Below are 20,643 nucleotides of genomic sequence, written 5' to 3'. Positions count from 1 at the left end.
GTCCAGATGGCTTTCCAGCAGAATTCTATAAAGAATTCTGGGTAATTCTGTCACCAACATTCTACAGAATGTTGCAGGAAACCAAGGAAAATGGTAGACTTCCACCAAATATGAATTCTGCCAACATTAGTCTCTTGCTAAAACCAGGCAAAGACCCTGTATTGCCTACCAGCTATCGTCCAATATCCCTTATTAATGTGGACACTAAAATAATCTGCAAAGCTATCTCAAAAAGAATAGAGAAGATAACCCCTCTCATAATTCATTCCGACCAAACTGGTTTCATAAAAGGGAGGCACTCCTCAACAAATACACATAGGTTACTTAACTTGATAGACTATTCATGCAATAGAAACCTTCAAATTACAATATTGTCTCTAGATGCAGAAAAAGCTTTTGATAGGGTTAACTGGAATTTTCTATTTGCAACTTTACACAAATTTGGTTTTGGAAACTCTTTCATAAACTGGTTAAAAATATTATATAACTCTCCAACAGCATGTGTCAGGACAAATGGCCAAACATCCTCTAGCTTCTTTCTTAAGAGGGGCACCAGGCAGGGATGCCCCCTCTCCCCCTCACTGTTTGCAGTTTTTATTGAACCACTAGCAGCAGCAATTAGACAGGCTACAGTGATTAAAGGCATTAAATGCAAGAATGTAGAACATAAAGTTAGTCTTTACGCAGATGATGTGTTACTTTTTCTTCAGCATTCACAAACCACTCTCTCTGAGGTAATTACATTAATAAACTCTTTCTCAAGAGTCTCAGATTATTCAATAAACTGGTTAAAATCAACAGTTCTTCCAATTAATTGCTCCTTCCAGAATTCCTCCACTCCACTGCAATCTGGAAATATTAAATATTTAGGTATTAATGTTTCTCCTAGGCTGACAGATTTGATTAAATTAAACCACATCCCACTTTTAAAGACGGTAGAAGATGATCTAACCAGATGGAAGTCTCTACCCATATCACTCATGGGAAGAGTCGCCTCAATAAAAATGATGGTTTTGCCAAGAATTAATTATTTATTTGCAATGATCCCGAGCAAACCATCACCTGACTGGTTTAGATCTCTGGACTCCTCCATCTCTAAATTCCTTTGGAAAGGTAAACCCCCGCGTATTAGCTTAAAAACGCTACAAAAGACCAAGGATAAAGGAGGACTAGATCTACCTAACTTTCACCACTATTTCTTAGCCAACAGGCTTCAACACATTTCAGGGTGGTTAAAACACACCCTCTTAGATGAGCCTTGGCTAGATGTAGAACAGGCATTATGCAATAATATAGAGATTTCGGATCTGCCATTCATTAGCTTGATCATCAAACGACACGTATGCTTCAAAAGCATCAGTATCAGCTCTTCTCTGACAGCATGGTGGGAGTTTCTAAAAATGACTGAGTCTTCACTAATCCCATGCAAACGTACCCCCATCTGGAACAATCCTGACATATTACTAAACAATAATATGATGAACCTCACAGATTGGAGTTGTAAAGGTATTAAATACCTGGAACATATATTAGAAGGGACAGACTTTATTCCCTTTGACAAATTAGTTAAACAATATGGGATTAACAAAAACAGATTTTTAGAATATCAACAAATTAAATCTATTGTAAAAGGGAAATTTAAATCTAATCATATCAAATTACAAATACCACCAAGTGTGGCAGATTTTCTTAATCTCAAAACCCCCAAATTAATGTCTAAAATATACAGGACACTTTCCAAAATAGATGAATCAGTATCACTTCCTATTGCAAAATGGGAGGCAGATCTAGCAGTAAACTGGGACCATAATTTCTGGTCTCAGATATGTTTAAAAACCTTTGAACTGATTAGAAATCCTGGTTTACAATTAATACAATACAAAATCCTGCATAGAGTGCACTACACAGGTCATCGGATGTTCAGGATGGGTCTTACAGCTTCTAACAACTGCTCACACTGTCAAGGCAATACACCTGACAATTACATCCACGCTCTATGGTTCTGTCCACCTGTTCAGAGGTACTGGTACAGGATTTGTGAAGATTTATCAAAGTGTCTTAAATGCTCTATTCCAGCCTCTCCTTCAGTCTGCTTGTTGGGCGACCTAGATGGTGTCACTACAGAAGGTAACACAATCCACATGGCTTTCACTGCCCTATGCATTGCTAAGAAGACTGTCCTCATGAACTGGAAAAATAAAAATAATCTTAATATCAACCAATATAGAAATTATTTGTGGGATTATATTAGTCTTGACACAGCTTCTGCTGCCACATTAGATCAATCTCTCTGGACTCCTTTGATCAGCTCCATCACCTAGTGTGAGTGGGGGTCCTGATTCTGTCCGGCTGTGGTTTTTGCTGTTGGGGTGGCCATATGGGCTTGGGGCATCTGGGAGTTCCCTGGGGGTGGGTTTCTTGGGGGGTTCGGCGCTGGGGCTGCGATCTTGGCCTGGATGGGGTATTGGTGACTCTTGGGTGCTGTTTTTCTGGCGGCTGCATGCGGCGCTACTGGGGATGCCTGTGCCGGCGGACGTAGGTTGCCGGCCTGGCGGCTGCACTATTCCAGGGTTGGTCCGGGGGGGGCTTGGGGTTCTGGGGGCGCTCTGCCTCCCGGTTGGGGTTACGGCTGGGCCTGGGGGGCTTGGGTCCTGGTTGGTGTGCCGCCGGGAGCATGGGTTGGTGCATGCGCTTGGGCCCGGCCCTGGTGTGGGGGTCTTCGATGCATCGGTGCCTCCGCGGGGGGGATCCAATAGAGGCAGGGAAAACGGGCCTAACCTGGGTGTCTTATTGTCTTATGTAGTCTGGGAGTTGAATGAGTGATGGGGTGGGGTAGTTTTTCCTCTGCTGTGGGGTCTGGTGGGCCGCCCCGGGCTGCCATGGGCCCTGGTCTGGATGGGCCTGGGCCCCCCGCCCTGGGCAGATTTGGGGTAACGGGGGTGCCTATGGGGGTCAGCGGGGGAGCTGGCTCCGAAGGGGGGGGTATTTTGCCCCCTCTGATGCTTTCCTCCCCATCCCTAAGGCTTCACTTCTCCCGCTCCATCACACCAACACATAGGTAGGGTTTTGAGGTGCGGGTGTGTCGCTGGGATGCGGGGGAGGTGGTACTCCTCTGTCTCCTCGTGGCCACCTGCATCTCAATCACACATTACAGCTTAGACATTCTCATTACTTACTGTCACATGACACATACATATAGGGCCTTGGGGGTGGGCACACTGAATGGCATCCGGAGGGCGGTCTGTTCATTCAGCCTTCCCTCTGGTGCCAGTGCCCACTTCTCAATTTTAAGTTGCACATAGACATTGAGGGCTCTAGGGAGGGGACGAGCTGACACAAGCTTGTGGAGGGTGCCCCTCCCCTGTTTTAAAGCACCCCTGTTTTAAAGCACCTTAGAACAACACACACCAACACTACATTTGAGCGGGTGAGGTGAAGCATGGGGTCTCTTTTTTTTTTTTTTTTTTTTTTTATCTCACACCCCTGTTCTCTGTTCTCTGTCCGGGGCCGGGGGCTGCGAGGATGAGCTGGCCGCCCGGTCGGGGTCTGGGCTGGTGGTCTTCTCTGCTGCTGCGGGGACCGGGGTGGTCTTCCTGTCCCCACGCCAGAGCGAAGGGGGTTCAGCTCCGGGATCGGGCGCTGATTACCCCTCTGGGGGTGGTGGTGCCTGGATCTAGGAGTATAGAGTGCATATAGGGAGTGTGAGTGTGGGTACCATGTCCATTTTTGTGTGTCTACATGTGGGGTGAGGGTGAGAATATTCGTTGCGTGCATGAGGGTGGGAACGTATGCTTGTGTATATGTGTGCTTGTTCGTCTACGTCTATGTGTCAGGTCGGGCCTTAGACTCCACCTCACTCATCATCTCAGTCGACCCCCACCCCACCACCATGCCCTGCCGGTGGAGGATGCCGCCGGTGCATTGGTGGTTTCTCGCGCCGGGGCAGGATGCTCGGGTGAGCGCTGGCCCACTCTCGGCGGTCGCTTGGCGGGGCCTGGCCCTACTGGCCTTGCTGGGCCCCGGTTGGGGGGTGGGGGGCCCTTGGATCTCCGGGCCCAGGGCTCGGTCTGCCCTGGTGTGGTCGGCTGCCGGCGGAGCCTGCGGGCTTGCCGCCACGGCACCCTGGGGTGTCTACACTGTGGCTGTCGGATGTCCCACCTTCGGGCTCTCCTCTGCCCTTTTCTGGGTGGGGGCCGCAGTTGTCCCTGCGGTGGTTCCCCTGGGGGTCCCGTGCCCTGGGGGGCCTCCGGATGTTTGGGGCCTGGGTCTCTTCCATGCCTGCTTCATGCCTTGCGGGATGGGGCTGTTGTTCCCCACACACACACTATTAAACATTTACATGGAGGAACCTTATGAACACAAGCGCGCTCACACACACAGGTGTACACTCAAGCATTCACATTGGTGTAAAAACGGGTGCTCACAGACACACATTGTTCTGATCTGCTGTTGCTTCAAAACTTATTTTGTAATATTAGTTATGCGTGTTGCTCAATAACATTTAACATTTAGAATTTATTGTGATTCATACAGATGTTGGTTGTTGCTGCAGTTTCTCTGATGTTGTGTCTTCTGTTGTGTCTTCTGTTGTTTTCTCTTTTTGTCAGCAGGTATCGAAGCAAATTGTCTTTTTTTTTGTTTTGTTTTTTCCTCTCTCTCTCTATCCCCCATTCTCTTTTTTTTCCTCTCTCTCTCTCCCCCTTCTCTGTTGACTTTATCCACAATTTTTTTTTTTTTTTTTTTTTTTTTTTTTCTAATTCCTTTTTTTTTTTTTTTTTTTTTTTTATTATTATTATTTTTATTATTATCATTATAATTATAATTATTATTTTTTTATTATTATTATTATTATTATTATTATTATTATTATTTTTTTTTTTCTCTCTCTTGTTTTCTCTGTCCCCTGGTCTTGTCGGTCATAGTATGGTTAAATAAAAGGGTATATAAAATTTAATTAATTAATTAATAAAAAAAAAAATAATATAAAAAGAAAAAAAAAAAAAAAGGCTGTGAATGATGATAGCATAACTACACATACGTACTGTCATGTGTTATCTGTGTTACTGACAGGCCAAAAAAAAAAAAAAAAAAAAAAAAAAAATCTAAAAAACAAAATAACAATTCAGAAAACACAATGACAAATCCGAAAACAAAACAACAAGTCAAAAAACACAACGACAAATCAGACAGACCGGAAGAGGTAGGTATAGTTTGAGACAGAGACATTGGTTTGGGAATAGATTACTCACCGCTGACTGGACGAGACATCTATCAATCAAAGTGTTCAGGAAGAACGAGAAGAAGACAGCAGAGTCAACTGAAGCACCAGCTCCAGTGGTGCAGATGGTAGATTGCGTATCATAGTCTTTTTTGACACGATTGACCCAGGTTCGATCCCGTCTTTTGCCGAACTTTTTTTTTCTCCCTTTTCAAATCTCGTATCGCATCGGAAAGGCATTTATTTTCAAGAAAAATTAAGGAAATAATCAAAAAGTTTAAAATAAAGTATCGGGTAGGGTTACTACAATACTGAGGTGCAGATAATTGCCACTATTTGCAACAAGTAGTATACATAGCACAAAATCCTGCTATTTTCACTTAGTGAAAGTACGTTAGCTGCCATCGCTATTTGACAGAACTATGTCAAATTTACCATCACTCCCATAGACACTGCATTAGAAACACCCTCACATTAGCGTTAACAAGTTTTTTTTTGTATTCTGATTCAAAGGTAATATAATACAGAGTAGTGTTGTAAATGTACATGCATGTATATTTTTAGGCAGCAGCTATTTGCACTGTGTAAATAGCGATAGAGGCTATTTAATTAAGTGCAAAATAACAATAGATGCTATTTACACTAGGTGTAGATACCTATTTACACTAAGTGAAAATAGCAGGATTTTGTGCTATGTATACTACTTGTTGCAAATAGTGGCAATTATCTGCACCTCAGTATTGTAGTAAAAAAAACTGTATGCAATAATAATGTATTGAGTGTAAATTATAATTTTAATTCAAATTGATGCCACCTTATTGGTACAATAAAGCCCTCCCTACACCTACCCTAACCCTACCCGATACTTTATTTTAAACATTTTGATTATTTCCTTAATTTTTCTTGAAAATAAATGCCTTTCCCATGCGATACGAGATTTGAAAAGTTCGGTAAAAGGTGGGATCGAACCCTGGTCGAGAGCGTCAAAAAACACGTTGACACACGATCTACCATCTGCACCACTGGAGCTGGTGCTTCAGTTGACTCTGCTGTTCTTCTTCTCGTTCTTCCTGAACACTTTGATTGACAGATGTCTCGTCTAGTCAGCGGTGAGTAATCTATTCCCAATGCAATGGTGCTGTCTCAAACTATACCTACCTCTTCCGGTTTGTCTGATTTGTCGTTGTGTTTTCTTACTTGTTATAATGTTTTCAGAACTGTTGTTGTGTTTTCTGAATTGTTATTTTGTTTTTTAGATTTGCATTTGCATTTGTAATTTGTTATTTTGTTTTCAGAATCGTGATTTGTTTTGCACTTCTCGGCCACCGTACTTTTTGCTGTCAAACCTTTACTGACTTTTACGAAGTAAATATGATAATAACTTTAATATTTTACAATGAACGCTTATTTTGATTATTGCTTGATAATCCAGACTTTTCTTTTTAATCAGTGAGTCTCAAATATGATCATCAGCCTTTTGATGAACTTTTATTTGTTCATCTCTCAATCATCGTATTGTATTGCATTATATGATTTGATCATTAAATCAAGCATTTAAATGTCATCATAATAGGACACATTATTGGAGATATGGAGTGACGACTGATACTTATGTAATTTTATGTAAGTATCTGCTATACTGTTATCAATATTTACATTGCAATCAGATGCTTTCAAATGCTTAATCGCGATTAATCAAATCTAAAATAAAAGTTTTTGTTTACATAATATGTGTGTGTGTGTGTGTGTGTACTGTGCATGTGTATATATATATATATATATATAGAGATATGTATATATGTGTGTGTGTGTGTGTGTGACCCTGGACCACAAAACCAAAAAAGTGTCAATTTTTCGAAATTGAGATTTATACAGCAGCTGAAAGTTGAATAAATAAGCTTTCCATTGATGTATGGTTTGCTAGGATCGGAGAATATTTGGCTGAGATACAACTATTTGAAAATCTGTAATCACCTTTATAGTTGTCCAAATTAAGTTCTTAGCAATGCATATTACTAATCAAAAATGAAGTTTTGATATATTTATGGAAAGAAATTTACAAAATATTTTCATGGAACATGATCTTTACTTAATATCCTAATGATTTTTGGCATAAAAGAAAAATTGATCATTTTGACAAATGCAATGTATTTTTGGCTATTGCTACAAATATACACCAGCGACTTAAGACTGGTTTTGTGGTCCAGGGTCATACACACACATAAAGTATATATTTTGAAAATACTTACATGTGTATATATATATATATATATATATATATACACTCACCTAAAGGATTATTAGGAACACCTGTTCAATTTCTCATTAATGCAATTATCTAATCAACCAATCACATGGCAGTTGCTTCAATGCATTTAGGGGTGTGGTCCTGGTCAAGACAATCTCCTGAACTCCAAACTGAATGTCAGAATGGAAAAGAAAGGTGATTTAAGCAATTTTGAGCGTGGCATGGTTGTTGGTGCCAGACGGGCCGGTCTGAGTATTTCACAATCTGCTCAGTTACTGGGATTTTCACGCACAACCATTTCTAGGGTTTACAAAGAATGGTGTGAAAAGGGAAAAACATCCAGTATGCGGCAGTCCTGTGGGCGAAAATGCCTTGTTGATGCTAGAGGTCAGAGGAGAATGGGCCGACTGATTCAAGCTGATAGAAGAGCAACTTTGACTGAAATAACCACTCGTTACAACCGAGGTATGCAGCAAAGCATTTGTGAAGCCACAACACGCACAACCTTGAGGAGGATGGGCTACAACAGCAGAAGACCCCACCGGGTACCACTCATCTCCACTACAAATAGGAAAAAGAGGCTACAATTTGCACGAGCTCACCAAAATTGGACGGTTGAAGACTGGAAAAATGTTGCCTGGTCTGATGAGTCTCGATTTCTGTTGAGACATTCAGATGGTAGAGTCAGAATTTGGCGTAAACAGAATGAGAACATGGATCCATCATGCCTTGTTACCACTGTGCAGGCTGGTGGTGGTGGTGTAATGGTGTGGGGGATGTTTTCTTGGCACACTTTAGGCCCCTTACTGCCAATTGGGCATTGTTTAAATGCCACGGCCTACCTGAGCATTGTTTCTGACCATGTCCATCCCTTTATGACCACCATGTACCCATCCTCTGATGGCTACTTCCAGCAGGATAATGCACCATGTCACAAAGCTCGAATCATTTCAAATTGGTTTCTTGAACATGACAATGAGTTCACTGTACTAAAATGGCCCCCACAGTCACCAGATCTCAACCCAATAGAGCATCTTTGGGATGTGGTGGAACGGGAGCTTCGTGCCCTGGATGTGCATCCCACAAATCTCCATCAACTGCAAGATGCTATCCTATCAATATGGGCCAACATTTCTAAAGAATGCTTTCAGCGCCTTGTTGAATCAATGCCACGTAGAATTAAGGCAGTTCTGAAGGCGAAAGGGGGTCAAACACAGTATTAGTATGGTGTTCCTAATAATCCTTTAGGTGAGTGTATATATATATATAATCAATATAAACAGTACACACACATATGTAAACCACACATTTATTTTGGATGTGATTAATCGCGATTAAGCGTTTGACAGCACTACAATCAGAACTTCATACTTTTTGTCCATATAAATATCAGCATCTGCACTAAATTGCATATTTGTGCTCAGTTTGGGCCTCTGAATAAAACATTGAACTGTTTTTCCTCCATATTCTCACTATATCAGACTCTATAAGCCACAAAAGCCTGATGGATCAAATATGACAAAAAAACGCATTCAAACTTATAAAATAAACTCTTGACACAGACACATAAAAATTAGATTTTTCTGACTATTATTTCCTATGTCAGGCATCATTCAGACACCGTACACTCTCAATGGGAAGCCACTTCAGTAATGAATGAGATGCTGTTAGAGCCGTCAGGATGGGCAGAAAACTCAAGGTCCGTTCGTTCACTGACTCCAGCTGTTTGCCTCCCTGCGGCTTAATTAGGTGAAGCGCCAGAGGCCACTCCGGCTCAGCGTGCCAGCGCAGATTCAGCCGTTGCGGCTCAAACGCTGCATGACACGCGCAGGCTGTCAGACGCTACGGCTGCCCACTGGACACGAGGGGTCAGACGACTCGGACAGGCTCGTTTTAATTCAAATCCCACTTATTCTCCCTCTCTCTGAGGAATGCGGGTCAAGTGTCTAATCACAGCGACGCAGAGCCACTTCAGGTGGGACTGTGAACTCTGACCCCTGGGGGTTAAAGCTCACCTCCCTCACCTCTCTAGCAGAGTGGCCCAATTACTGTCAGACTCACTGTTGCTGTGGCAACCAGGACAGAAACCACAAGAGTTGAAGAATTATGCAGCCGTATGAAACACAGGAGAGAGACTGTGAGGGCACAGGGGTCACAGGGTCAAAGGTCAAGCTATCATCTTCTTGTGAATTTGGAATCTGGCTTATTACTGTCTGTTTATTTTCTATATATGTGCCATAATATTTATGATAACTAATAATATGTATTGCACAGATTTTTAATTATTGGTCAGTTGCAACCATTCCATTAAATTTTATTTTTTAAAGAAATTAGAACTTTTATTCATCAAGGACACAAAATTGATTGATAAATCGAACCTAACTGACAGAATGTTAATTTCTAATGTTACAAAATAGGGTTGTGACGGTGAGGAAATTTTCCCTCCGGTTAATCGACGTGTGACAACACCGGTAATACTGGTATCACCGTGGTGGTGGGGGAGGGGTTTCGTTTGAGATTTCCCTCTTTTTCTAGCTTTCCTTCGGTTTTAAATAGTTTGTAAAAGCTCCGTGTGCATTTTACTTTCACTTCTGAATTAGCAGCAATTCGGCATCAATTGCTTGAATTCAATTCAAGCAACAACAACAAAATAGCTACAGCGTATAACTTATTAACAAAACGAATAAAAATACACCCTGCTATATACCTAATATAAAATAACTTATACATTTTAAATAGGTATACAAAAGGAACACATAATTATAACGCAGAACGTTTATTAGCAAAACAATTAAGAAAGTTTGGAGGACTGCATACACCTTGATGTAAAATAATGGGGGGGGGGGGGGGGGGGGGATCACACAGTTTAAATAAAATAAAAAATCTGCAAATACCGTGGATCCAAATAAATGAGAAATGAATGTTAAAAAAAAAATTCCAATATCATCTTAGATAAATAGCAGGACAACAGGCTTTTCCAAATCCCAAATATTTTTAAAACAGGCGCTTTTACATTTAGTTTTGAAACTCTTCCGCCATCGTCTTGTCTTTTTCACCTCACTCTTGTCAGTCAGCTCGACTCTCTCTCCTCAGGTGATAAATGAAATCTGATCTGTGATGCGCGACTGTCATTCATTCGGTGTGATGCATTGAGCAGCCGCGTTCAGTTTTAATTGTAGCATCTGTTCTCTAACTGGACTAAATCATTTTTATTACTATTAAAAAAAATCAAAATGGTGGTGAGGGATGGTGGGCAAGTAACGTAACCGGTGTTGCGGCTTAACACCGGTATCACCGCCAACACCATCTATCGCAACAAGCCTATCACAAAAGATTTATATTTCAAACAAATGCTGTTCTTTTGAACTTTTTATTCATCAGAGAATCCTGAAAAAAATTTAATGAATCACGGTTTCTACAGAAATATGAAGCATCATAACTGTTTTCAACACTGATAATAAATGTTCTTAAGCAGAAAATTTGCATATTAGAATGATTTCTGAAGGATCATGTGACATTGAAGACTGAAAATTCAGCTTTAATCAAAGGCAAAAATTAAATAGAAAACAGTTATTTTAAACTGTAATTCACATTTTTACTGTATTTTATTCGTATATCTAAACGTTTGATCTAGATACAGACAGACAGAGAGATAGATAGATAGATAGATGATAGATAGATAGATAGATAGATAGATAGATAGATAGATAGATAGATAGATAGATAGATAGATAGATAGATAGATAGATAGATAGATAGATAGATAGATAGATAGATAGATAGATAGATAGATAGATGTTCACTCACCGTCAGCAGTTCTGCTCTTGGTCTGTGAGTGTGATTTAGGTTTCAGTTCTGACCGTGGGTTCGACTCGCTCTCTGTAAGAAACAAATATCATCACTGTCACATACGCATAGACTCAGGCATAAATATCCTTCATGTTTCTGCAACGACAGTTAAGGGCTTTTCACACTGAACGCAAAAATTCGGCACGAATGTTCGGCGGGATGACGCTTTTGAATCGAAACAATAGATCCTTATGGAGCAAATCACACCAGGCGCAATCAAGCAAGGATTTTTTTCCATCCTGTGTGTTGATTTTTTCCCTGAACATACAAAGAGTGCCTGTCTGCCTATTATAGAATCAAAATCAGTGCCTCACTCCTCAAAGTTTAATGAGTGTGTAGATGACACGAAGCTGCCGACGTTAGCTATACATTAAAAACAGATGGGCACTATTTGAATGGGTTCCTATGGAGACCGGAACAGAAGAGCATCCAATCAGAAGTTAGAATTCGTAATGGCAGTGCTCCTCGTTTACTCAGGAAAAAGGTCTATAGTCACACTGAGGTGAGGTGAACATGTTCCTCTAATCAAAAGAATCGAATCCAACAGTAATGAGTTGATTCCAGAATTAAGAATGGGAATCATTTCCTGCAGAAACTGCCGAATCGAACTGCCCTAAATGAGCTGCTCTGCACATTCAGTTTATAGCTGTACTGTATCTTCTGACTCATTTATGCCTAGGAATGTTACAAGAAGTATCTGAGACATCTGAGAGGCTGATATGTAAACAAAGCCTAATGAAGAACTCCAAGTCTCGTGAGCAGTGAAAAAAAATCTACACAAACATGTTTTTACCTTGCATTTAATAATAAACTTGATTTGCAGGAGTTGTGTAAATTCTGACCAGAATGACAATGACTGAATCAAAATACTTGTGCCGCATTACTACACCAGTGCAGGTTTTTGGGAAAAAAAAACATGTTCTTGAAATACCTTGTGCAACTGCTTAGTGAATTCAGCAGGCTCTTTTTCAGCTTTATTTATGACACAGAAAGTTTTTGTGGAGCCTGACACGCTCAGTCTTTCTCTCTGTCTGTGTCACCAGGGAATAAAACGCCAAATCAATTCACAGCCCAGTGTGTGTAAGTGTGTGTGTGTGTGCGTTGTTTCTCTATTCATTGTGGGAACAATGTTTTTTTCATCCTTTGTACATTTCTTTCATTTTTATCCTTTCCCTTCATTCATTCTGTCCATCTCTGTGAACACAGGGTCAAACAGAGAACAAATAACTGGCCACTATCAGAATCCCCACCAAAATAAAACCTCAAACCAATTTCCTGCATGTTTGCTCTCTGATCTTCCCCTGAGGCAGTATGTGTGCATGTGTGTGTGTCTTTTTAACAGTGAGACAGCTAAAATGAGAAAGACTGTTTATGTACAGCCTGAGGACAGACATATCACAAATGAGATCTTATTAAAATCTCAATTTTCTCTACTGGAAAGCAGAGATAATAAACAGTTTACATACGTCTCAGATGTTTCTCTAGACCTCAGTAATCTGAGAAATCTCAAACTGTGTTTAGCTTTATTAAATAACCAAAGTCTGCAATCAAGTCAAAGATCATAATACGATGTCTCAAATGATCTGTAGGACTGGGAACTGATTTCAACAAAAGTTGATTTTAAGCTGTTGGGAATCAAGAATCGGTTGGAATCGATCCTATCAAAGGGAATCAATTTCTCTTTAATATCCTGTTTGAGTTCCAATTTCAACGGATATTCGGCGGGTTAAGGAAGTGACGTCTTTGTTCCTTGGACGTTTCCGGTTAGTGTTTGAAGCGTATTCAAAAAATTGGCAACAGGTGCTTAATGCGCAGTGAGATTGTGCTAATTTATTTAATCCTGCTGTTTAAAATGTCAAAATTAAAATTTGAGAAGCAGTATAGCAACAAGCAACTCTAGGATATACAGCGCACATTGTGATTCAGGCAACGAAATGTTGTTTTTTCCATTTGATTATTTGTATTTATTTACGTTAAAGTTCATTGCACCGAAATGAGTCCAAAAATTTTGTCTAAAATTTTTGCACGTTAAAAAATAAATACGACCTCACGGTATGTCAATCATGTTTACACACTGCCTGAAATTTTCGTCCATCATAAAAAAATTTGGATCGGGTTCGATTTTTTGTGTTTTTCGCATCCATAGCAAGCATTTTGAGAGGTGTTTTGACAGTTCATGGTCACCGTACAAGCGAACGCCAAAATCCAGAATGGCGATTGTCAAGTTCATCCACTTTTTATCTCGCAGCACAAATCACTGTATCCTTGCCCACTGAGTTCCCAGAAATTCTCTCTTGGCTCTCTGCAAAGGCGGACACTTTTTCTCTCCTCTCCTCCCCTTATCTTCCCTGCTTGCTCTCTCGTCTTGTCTATTGTCTAACACTTGAGAGACTCTTTCTGCACTGCTCTCCAAACCGAAAAATCATGGATTTGATCAACTGGTCTCTCAACGCAATTGACACCATATTCTCTACAATTGTGCCCAATTGTGCAGACGGAACGTTCGCTACTGGCTACACGATGGACGCATGGGAGAGATGGCGGGTCGTGTGTCTGGCGGCTCTTTTCGTGGAGGACATTGAAGACATCTACCTATTCGGAACCATGATAACGGGTTTTCTGCTGATTGGATTAGGCTTTGCCCTGGGTTATCAGAGAATTCAGAAGACGGGAACAGCTGTCCAAAGCCTCACAAGGCTGCCCGTCATGACTGAAGCAGTGGGCAGAGCGGTCAGCACTGAGACTGAAACCATCAACCGCAATATCGATTCTATCACGGAGATGCTTACGGCTGTGCTGAGAAAAAAAGATGGACTTGGAGACCAGAATAGACAAAGAGAGCTGTGAAATTGGTATGCAGCTGCTCGCACCAAGACCAAACAATCTTATCATCTTTCGGCTTCCCAAAACAACAGAACTGCCTCGGACAAGGTCGTTCTGGAAACAACCCCCTGGAAGGGCACTGCAGTGAGACGCTCTTGCTTCCTGACCCCTCCCACAGACACCTGGTGACTGTCGACTCCGTCTGGGTCCCGATCAAGGCCGTTTCCATGGCAATTGCTGTGTCGCTATCACAATCTGCGGACTGAGACAACTTGTTTTGGATACCAGCGGGGCGGATTTCCAGGCGTACAAATACACAAACTCACATCACACACATCACCCCCCACCCCCGATCCCTCGCCTTCGCCGCTTTGTTCCGCCAGTCCGACAGCCGGGTCTGTGACCGGCGCTGAGAATAGCTGCTGGACCGGATGGCTGTTTGTAGGAGCTGGATTACCCCCCACCTGTTGCAAGTCGTGTGTCTATGGTGTATTGATTATGCGCTTTTGTTGCTGGGGTGTTTTTTCTGTTCTCACACTGTACTCCCATAGGAGCATAGTCTGGGGGTTATTTTTTTTCTCCCCTCCTTCCTCATGTTTAAGCTGTATTTCTTCCTCAATTCCCTGTCTTCCTGTCCTGTCCACCCCCTTGTCATATTGTATTGTATGTATGTTTGTGTATGTATGGACAGGTTGATGGCTAATTTCGCTGGTACTTGTGACTAGTGACAATAAAGGGCTACTACTACTACTACTACTAAATTGGTGGTCTTCTTTTTAATATGTGGCTCTAGTATTGCTAGCAAAGCATCAAACTGAGCCACTGACATCCTGAAGTAAATTTTGAATTGCCCGTGATAATCCCGCTGCTCCTTAATAAGGAGGTGGAACTCTCCTTCCTCTCTATATCTCAGGATTAGATGGACCCAATATTTCCTTTCTTTTTTAAGAAGCAAGAGGACAACAAAATCATCCTCAATGCTTGAAGACTCCATTTAGTACTGTTTTGCGAATACTTTCAAAACGGATTTATTAATACGCATCGGACTCAGTGTGCAAGGTTTCCGTGTGTGACAAATTTTTAGGATAACGAATACAAAAAAACACATACGAAAATTTCGGACTCAGTGTGCAGAGACCTTTACTCTTTAAGTATGGCGCAGCAATGTGTTTTTGTCATTGTTTACATATGCGCCTAGTATTTTGATTATTGCTTAGTGAAAAAGGTCAAGCTTTTATTTCCGTTTTATTGCAGAGTATTGTGGGCTATAATGAAATATGAGTTCATATTAGTTGTCTAGCTATCTTGTCAGCAGATAAATAAAATGTCAAAATATTACTGTTTTTGTCTGTATTTTTGATTAATTAAATGCAGGCTTGATGAGCATAGGAGACTTCTTGCAAAAACATTAAAAATAGTACTTTTTGACCAGTACTACTGTATGTGAATGTGTGTTTACAGTAAATGTGCATAAAAACATACATACATTCCCACATATCTACTGTATGTAGTGTGTGTGCATGTATTAATCTGCATGTAGGCTATACTTTCATCTTTAAAAAAGACTAATACAGGTTTTGCAAAACACGGTAGCCAGCATTGAATTGCATTCATTTTGTTTATTTGTGACCACATGATGACTCAGATAGAGTATTCAAATGTTTTCTCGCACCGTTCCACAGCAACAAACCTGACCAAACTAAGCGCACATTTTAAAACGAATGAAATGCAGTAATACTGACATGTAGTGATTGGTTTACTAGCATTCATTTACCATTGTAATATACATGCATGCTCTGTAAAGCTGCAGTGAAATGATATGCATTGTGAAAAGCACTATACAAATCAATATGAAAAGGAATATTTGCGTAGACATACAGACTGACCCAGCAATGCAAGTGAAATGTCCACTAAAAACCTCCCCGGACATCTTAGCGACAAACCATGATAAGTAAGTACGTAAGTGACACTGTTTGTCTTGCTTCAGTTTAACCAATATCATCCATTGTGCGAACAAATGATCCCAACCTCTCAGCTAAGTAGTTAATTGTAAGCATCCAGACTGCGATATGCATTTACCGCCATCTCTCGTGTACATGCATGCAGCATTAATCTGAGCCGATTTGAGCCGTCCGGAAGGATACATTTAATGTTCTTTGTAAGTTTACGCCTATGTCATATTTAAAAGGTAATCCCAGTCACCGTTTCTTTTAATTTTTAAAACAATGCCATAACTGTTGCATTACAGACATAAAAAGTACGCACTTGTTTTGATAGATCTGAGATTTAAAAATGGCGCTACCGGAAATGCTTCAGGACCAGATATGAGCAGTTGTGTTCCAATGTCTTTGTTATTTTTTATGTCCTTGAAATGGTCTATAGACCTAATTATGAATTTGTCTCTTAGTAATTTTTGATGTTCTAGTTAATTTCAATGAATAGGTTAAATATAATTCTCTTACATTGCCACATACATATTTCTAACAATTCAGTGTCATGGTGTGTCACACATGGCTTTATTCAAATAAAGCCGTGTAATCGCAAATGGCTGTTTATTACCTTTCATTGACTTAAGTTAATGAGTTACTAATATTTGACTATTTTAACTCGAGTTTGACAGTGATACCAAAAACAGCGGGCTTTTTTCTGAGTCAGACACACACACTTCTGTTCCTCTTCATTTCATTCTGTCCGTCTCTCTCAGATTCGCTGTCCTGATTGATTTTGTGGTTTGTCTCCAGCGTTTGCTTTGCACGCTGTTTGTTTTCAAGTGTCTCTCTTGCAAATTGATACACTGAAACAAGAAAATCAATTCCACACCAAACTGACCAACCAGCTCACACACACCTACACACACTTCCCTCCGTATCATGGTGTAAGATTCATCATTTTGTCTTTTATCACTAGACTCTGTAACTGAATCTTAAGCATCTTTTGATCAAGTTAAGTTTCAACTTAATAGGTGTTAACAGATCTCTCTCTCTCTCAAACGCACACCCACATGCAAACACACCCACACACACAAAGAAACTATAATAAAATTCAAATTATAAAATTCTGTCAAAAATCAAAAAAATAAATAAGAAAAATAACTGCACAACAAAATTTCTAAAACTTTAACTAAAAATTAAAATGAAAAAAATATTCAAAAACTCAATTAAATAACACTGTGAACAACTGCATTGCATTATTTAACATAATTAAAACTACTTTAAACTTGTTGTTGCTTTATTTAAAAAGGCAAGCAAAATAAATGAAAATCTAGATAAACAAACCGTCCCATCCCTGGTGTGTGTTTGAGATTTTACTTTCATGTTGTTAATCAGCATTCACTAGAGTGTTTGTCATGCAAACACAAAAACACAGTGTTTGAATATGAATTCCTCATTACAGCGATCACTAAAGCAAAAGCCAGACTTCACGTCAACAGATATGATGCATGTTTTCAAGAAAAGCTGTCAGGATGCAGCTCTCATCTTCAGACAGACAGACTAAAGAAAATGCAGGACTGCAGCTGAGACCCGCTGAATTTATCCATTCAATCAAACCACAGACCTTTTATCAAATTCACCATCCAAACAGCATCTGCAGTCTGACCTGAGCAGAACCACAGCCTCGTTAAACAAGCCACCTGTCTGAGCAAAGTTATCACTCATTTTATCAGTAGTTTTGGATCCAGAATCAGACTGCATCAGCCATAAACATACTACTTTATATTAAATCATTTATTCAACATTGGTGCGTATATATATATATATATATATATATATACAGAACTCTGTGCTTTATTTATGTTGTATTTTTGTCATTTTTTTAGATTTTTTGTTGTTGTTGTTGGTATAGTTAGTATTATTATTATTTAGTTTTAGCAATTTTAGTATAAAGTAAATTGAAAAATAAGAAATGTTGCTTTATCAACAAGCTGAAATAATATATATATTTTTATAAGTCTGTTTAATTGAAATGTTATTTTATTACAAAAAATATTTATTGCAAATATAAAATTCTGAGTTATTACCACATCAGTATCTATGAAGTATTCTTGCACTAAAGTCCATAACCTGGACATTTTCATGTATTTAATACAATTAATTAAATATAAGTTAAATACAAATCAGTTGGCATTACAAACATTGATTATTAATAATCACATAATATTTCTGGAAATACTCCATATGTTGGGTATTAAAAAACTACGGAACAGAAGTTAAATTAATTGACCTGGATTGAAAACATTTTAGTTCTACTTCCTTAAGTTCAAATATGTACTGTATTATAATGTTCAAATCATAAGGATCATATCATGAATACAAACTCTTCTAGCATCTCACCTCTTTTCTCTTTCTATGAATATGTCAGGCTCTTTGAGAAAAAGCCAGACTTTTTCTTTCAAAAGCATCTGACCTCTAAACAAAGCTGAAGCACCATCTAACAAAGTTAATTATCGTTACCCAATTAATTACAGCAAGAGGAATAAAGTTGAAAAAATCTATTCATTCAAGAACATTTCTGCATTCAGCAGCACATGCCAATGTGTGTCGAGCATCACAATCAATGACTGGCCCTCAGAGACCAATCAGGAGCGGGCAGATTGAAAGAAAGGCCAATCAGAATTTCTATTATTGATCATCAGCCGACAACAAACTCCAACACGCGTTTGGCCAATTACCTGACTTTCTATTTACCATAACGAAGAAATCGAGAAAGTGAGAGGGAGGAATGCAGCAGGGCTAATTAGTGCCAGCTGACTGGTCAAGAGGTTAAAGACCCCATGACCAATCAGATCTTTTTCTCTCTTTTTGACATGCAATCGGTTTTAAAGTTAACTTCCTGCTACATCTGCCAATGCTGAATGAACTCAGAAAATGATCTCAACATAAATCTCTACTGCTCACCAAGACTGCATGTATTTTATCATAAAAACAGTAAAATTATGAAATATTATTACAACTTAATCTAACTGTTTTCTATGTGAATATATGTTGAAATGCAATTTATTCCTGTGACGCAAAGCTGAATTTTCAGCATCATTACTCCAGTCTTCAGTGTCACATGATCCTTCAGAAATCATTCTAATATGCTGATTTGCTGCTCAAGAAACATTTCTGATTATAAATAATGTTTAACACAATTGTGCTGCTTCATATTTTTGTGGAAAAAATTATATTTTTATTCAGCAAGGATGCATTAAAAGTGACAATAAAGATGTTTTTAAATATTACAAAAGCCAAGTGTTGAGTAGTTTTATTTGTTCCCCAAAGCCAACTTTAACTTGCATTTGGACATTACCGGCTCCGGAGTGCAGCCTTTGATTTGATTCCCAGTAAAGCTCACGATAGGAGCCATCCTCACACAGGTCAGATCTGAATGCAGACTGAGATGAAGCACTTTGATATCAAGAATACAGTATTTCTGTGTCCAATCCTCACATGACAGAACTTCAAACTCTTTCTGTGACTTTCATTTACGTTGAGGCTTGAGGCAAACGCAATGAACCTTACAAAGATTTGCTGTAGTTCAGATTTTTTCCTGCCATATCTTATGTAGATAACGTCTTTGTGATCATGTGACAGTCCCACGAGGGATTTGCTCTGCATAGTGAATCTAGGCCAAGACGCGGGCCGTACGAGAGCAGACGGTACGGCGCTAATGATGAGAGGAACGGATCACTGCTGGCTGACGCTCGGGTTTCACGAGTTCTGCCGTCTCATCTCTCTGTTTCTGATGAAGAAATAAACATTGCAAATACATTTTTAACGGCATAATAAAATCATAATGTCATCCTCCTTCTGGCCTGTTACCTATTTGTCTTTCTGCTCATTTATGCGTTCTATGGTGTTTCACATTTGATTGAATGTGAAAACTAAAGTGCATCAATGCCACCATATATACAAAAATAAAATATAAAATAAAATTATAAATAAAAAGGAAATACAGCACATAATATTTTAATTTAATATTTTAAAAAGTTAATAAAATAATCATTTTTGAATAAAATATACAGAAAAGTACATTTTAAAAGTTAATATTTAAAAAATAATCAATTAACAATAATACTAAACAAGCAGCATAAAAACTTTAGTTTAATATTTAAGTTAAACAAGCAAGCAAATAAAATAAATAAATAAATAAATAAATATGTATTATAAAGTAAAACTGAAAAGCAGCATATATAACTTAAAAAGAAGGTAAATAATTAATATTTTTAATTAAAAAATATTGTATACAATATTGAAGTAAAGTAATGCAGCATAGAACAAGCAAATAAATAAATAAATAAATAGTATTATAAAATAAAACTAAAAAGCAGCATATAACTTAAAAAAACTCCCCCAAAAAATAATATATTTAATTAATAATAATGTAATATTTAAGTAAAGTAAGAACCAGCATTGAACATTTAGGTTAATATTTAATAAAATAAGTTAAACAAGTAAATAAATAAATAAATATAAAATAAAACTGAAAAGCAGCATATAACTTTATAAACAAAACACGAATAAAT

The 20,643-nt window shown here is 39.0% G+C and overlaps 1 protein-coding gene across 1 annotated transcript in view; it reads right to left on the bottom strand.

The window, feature by feature from the left end:
• Window positions 1-20,643, bottom strand: part of LOC306853522 (testican-1-like) — a 227,517-nt gene that overhangs the window by 80,522 nt on the left and 126,352 nt on the right. The window contains exon 4 of the mRNA XM_079391005.1: window positions 11,274-11,345. Within this exon, the coding sequence (XP_079247131.1) occupies window positions 11,274-11,345 (72 nt within the window). The remainder of the gene's footprint in view (window positions 1-11,273; window positions 11,346-20,643) is intronic.

This window comes from Barbus barbus (assembly GCF_936440315.1).
Source record: "Barbus barbus genome assembly, chromosome: 33".
NCBI classification, from domain to species: domain Eukaryota; kingdom Metazoa; phylum Chordata; class Actinopteri; order Cypriniformes; family Cyprinidae; genus Barbus; species Barbus barbus.
Note: the sequence above shows the minus strand (reverse complement) of the source record. Positions and strands in the feature narration are given on the sequence as shown.